The sequence below is a fragment of the Aptenodytes forsteri genome, unplaced genomic scaffold, assembly GCF_000699145.1.
Source record: "Aptenodytes forsteri isolate BGI_AS27 unplaced genomic scaffold, ASM69914v1 Scaffold534, whole genome shotgun sequence".
Lineage (NCBI taxonomy): Eukaryota > Metazoa > Chordata > Aves > Sphenisciformes > Spheniscidae > Aptenodytes > Aptenodytes forsteri.
The window spans coordinates 1,756,159-1,759,350 of NW_008795712.1; the positions used below are offsets into that span (position 1 = coordinate 1,756,159).

The 3,192-nt window shown below is 55.9% G+C and overlaps 1 protein-coding gene across 3 annotated transcripts in view; it reads right to left on the reverse strand.

Annotated features, from left to right (window-relative positions):
• Positions 1-146: 146 nt before the first annotated feature.
• The window catches only part of GRIN1 (glutamate ionotropic receptor NMDA type subunit 1), a 34,371-nt gene continuing 31,325 nt past the window's right edge, over positions 147-3,192 (reverse strand). For 2 of the 3 annotated variants that reach the window (XM_019473174.1, XM_019473173.1), the window contains one exon: positions 147-1,353. In XM_019473174.1, coding sequence (XP_019328719.1) covers positions 1,150-1,353 — 204 coding nt within the window. In that variant the 3' untranslated portion in view covers positions 147-1,149. The remainder of the gene's footprint in view (positions 1,354-3,192) is intronic. The other variant, XM_019473175.1, reaches the window with a different exon arrangement.

A 3,192-nucleotide genomic window follows, 5' to 3' on the forward strand; every position in this document is an offset into this window, starting at 1 on the left:
GTGGCTGCTGCGGGGGAAAGCTGGAGGTCTAGCAGGGCAGGCTGGGGCGTTCTGGCCTCTCTGCACAGCTCCGGGGGTGGGAAACGCTAAAATAACCAAGCAAAGTGGGGAATCTGGCCAGAAAAATTAAAATACAAGAGCATGGCTTTTGATTTGAAAGCATATCTCCTCCAATCACAGAGTTATCACAGGGTAACATTCTCATTTACTTTTTTTGTGTAGAGTTCATGCATGCAATTTTTAATAATAAAAATTAAAAAAAAGGAAAAGAAAAAAAGCAAGAAAACTGTCATATCAAAACTATGTTAAAGTAGAACTAATGCTAGAAGCACATATCAGTAATTTAGGGTAAATTATGTTACAGGGATGGTGCAATTATCCCCAAACCAAACATTATAAAGCCAAGAAATTAATCAATATTAACCGTAGAAGAGACTCAAACATGTTAAGGTATGGAAGTGAAGTGAAGGCACCAAAAACTTTAAATGACAACCAGGAAGAAAATATAGACAAGAACTTAATATGTCTTTAAAAATGACTTCAACCTAATCTGGGCTCATATGGTAGTCCCTGGCTGGTGGAAGATTTTCTGGAAGAATTTTTGGGTTTGGGTTTTTTTTTTTTCAATTAAAAATTAGGATTCCAGCTAAATGCAATCTTGCTGTAGAAAACGTCAACTTTCCTTTAAAAAAAAAAAAAATTAGTTGTCTTTGACCTACTTTTGGTTCTTTTGGGCCAAAACCTACGTTCTTTTTCAGCCAAGAAGCGTTTGGCTTTGGGACGGCTGATCCTTCACTGAAAAGGTGACCTTTTCCATGAACCCCCTTGGTTCTCGACCAGCTCTGGCACCATCCCCACGGCTGCAGGGCGAGCATCGCCTCGCAGCGCCGGGCCCTCACTTGGCGGTGACGTGGGACGTGTGTCATGCTGTGTCTGGGGGGGACGCCCGCGGGCTGGCAGTGTGACTCTGCGGGGGCTGAAGACAGCTGCAGTGGGGGGGCTAAGGGACCTGTGCACCTCGTTACGTGTCTGTACGAAATGTGCCGGCTCGGAAGGTGTCTGTGTGGTTTATGCGTCTCACATGGCTTCTGTGGGGTTGCAGTATCGTGGGTGGCTGCGATGGATGGCAGTACGTCAGCTCTGCGAGTGCTATTCGAGTTGCAGGAGCTGCCTATGGGGAACACATGCATCTCCTCCTGGGGCGGTGGGGATGATGTGCCGCGGAGAGGCTGTGCAGCTCGGGTGATGGTGGGCGCTAGGACGTTCAGAGTGGGGTGGTAGCTTCCCAGGGCTGTCTTGGCTCCATGGTGCCAGCCTGTCTCTCTGGCACTCCTGAGGGACCATTCTGCAGGGCTGCAGAGCAGAATCCATTTTTAAAACTCCCGACAACGAAAAGGAAAGAAGCAAGGCCACCAGGTTTGCGTCTTTCGCTCACTAGCTAGGAGAGCCCATGGGGCTGGGGTCAGCCTGGCCTTCCAGCCCCATGGGCTCTCAAGCCTTGCCCATCTGAGACCTGGTGTGGGCCCGCGGCTCTGCCGAGCATCATGAAACAGAGCGCCTCGCTGCTTTCTCATCTTTACAAGGACCCCAGACAACGTGTCCCAGCATGCTACATACTCATGGGGCCTTCCACAGCAGGAGGGCATTGGGGTCTCTGAGCCAGGGCTGCTGCATGGAAGCGGAGGGTACCAAATGGCAGGGTGTGACATGAGCTGGTGGCAGCACCCTCCCGCTGGCTGCTCACCCCACAGAGCAACCAGCAGGTCTGCCCAACATCACGACAAAGCTTGCTCCACTGTAGGCCTCCTGCAATAGCTGGATCTTGGACCTGCTAGCCTCCATCTTGGCCGCGTTGGCTTAGATATTGGCCCCGCTAGCTTGTTCTTGACCCAACTAGCCTGGTTCCCTGGGGAAGGGAACCCAGGCAGAAGACTGCGACAGGCTCCCGGGCATCGGGGCATTGTTGCCCATAGCTGCCTTGCAGATGCAGCTGCCCCCAAAGTAGGGGCCATCTTCTGGGATGAGAGGGGCCATCTCCCTCCACAACTCGCCTGTGAGGAATGTTCCAAGAAGAGCATGGCTGGGACCCAAAGCATGGGGAGCCCCATGCCATGCTGGTCCCCACCGGGTGAGGGAAGGGGAGAGCACAGCTCCACCACTAGCCCATGGGACCTCTGGTGCAGGTGGCCCCTGGACCTGGTCAGCTCAGGGCATTGGGGTGCTCCTACCCCGGGGCAGAGAGCGCTGTGGAGTGGTGTGGCGTAGGGTGGATGTCACACCACAGAGCAGGATCAGGCCCAGCATGCTTCCCCAAAGGTGGGAAGGTGGGAGGTACCAGGGGTGCCACACGCCAGCTGCCTCATTGTTCCTGGGTTCTTCCCCTCTCCTGTGCCCACCGTGGGCGCTGGTCCCCCCGGGTGCCCACTGCACCGTGATGCTCCTGCTCTCCCAGGACAGGATCCCTTGGTTTCCTAACCATGGAGTGGTTCAAACACAACAAAACATGTGTCTGGGGGGACATGCTGAGGGTCCCCCCAGAAGATCTTTCTGCAATTTTTTTTCCCCTTTTTTCTGTGCATCCCACCTGTCCCTCCTCCTCCTCATTCTTCCCACCTTCTCCCCCCTGCACCACCCACCCCATCTCTGTCTCCTCTCCCCAGGTCGGGGCTCAGGCCACCAAGACACAACTTGCAACCTTCCTGCAGAGCTGCTCGGGGGGTGCAGCAGTGGGGAGGGGGGACCCCAGACATGGGGGCATCACTGGGACAAGGTGCCACCCAGGGAGCATGGAGGCAGTTCAGGAGATGACAGGGATGCCCATCTTCCCTGTGGGGCATGGGGGATGAGTGGGGAGAGCATGGGTCCTCCCCCATGCCTGCCAGGCTTCGAGGTGACAGCGAGAGGAGCACTTTGTGTGAGATGGTGGCAGCCGAGCCCGGCCAAGGGCTCAGCTGTCCCCAGGGCCATGTCCCAGGGGTGCTCCAGGAGCTTCTCGGGATGGAGCCTGCATTGGTGGCAAAGGCAGCTGCCTCCGTTTCACATACAGAGCCGTGGCCCGGAGACCCCCTGCGATATCGCATGCTGCTCCCCAAGGCACCCCGAGCCTGCCGCCGAGGACGGGCCACCCCACCACGGGGGGCCGCATCTCCCCGTGCTGCCTCCGTCCCCCCGTCCCCGCCGTGCCTCGCGCCT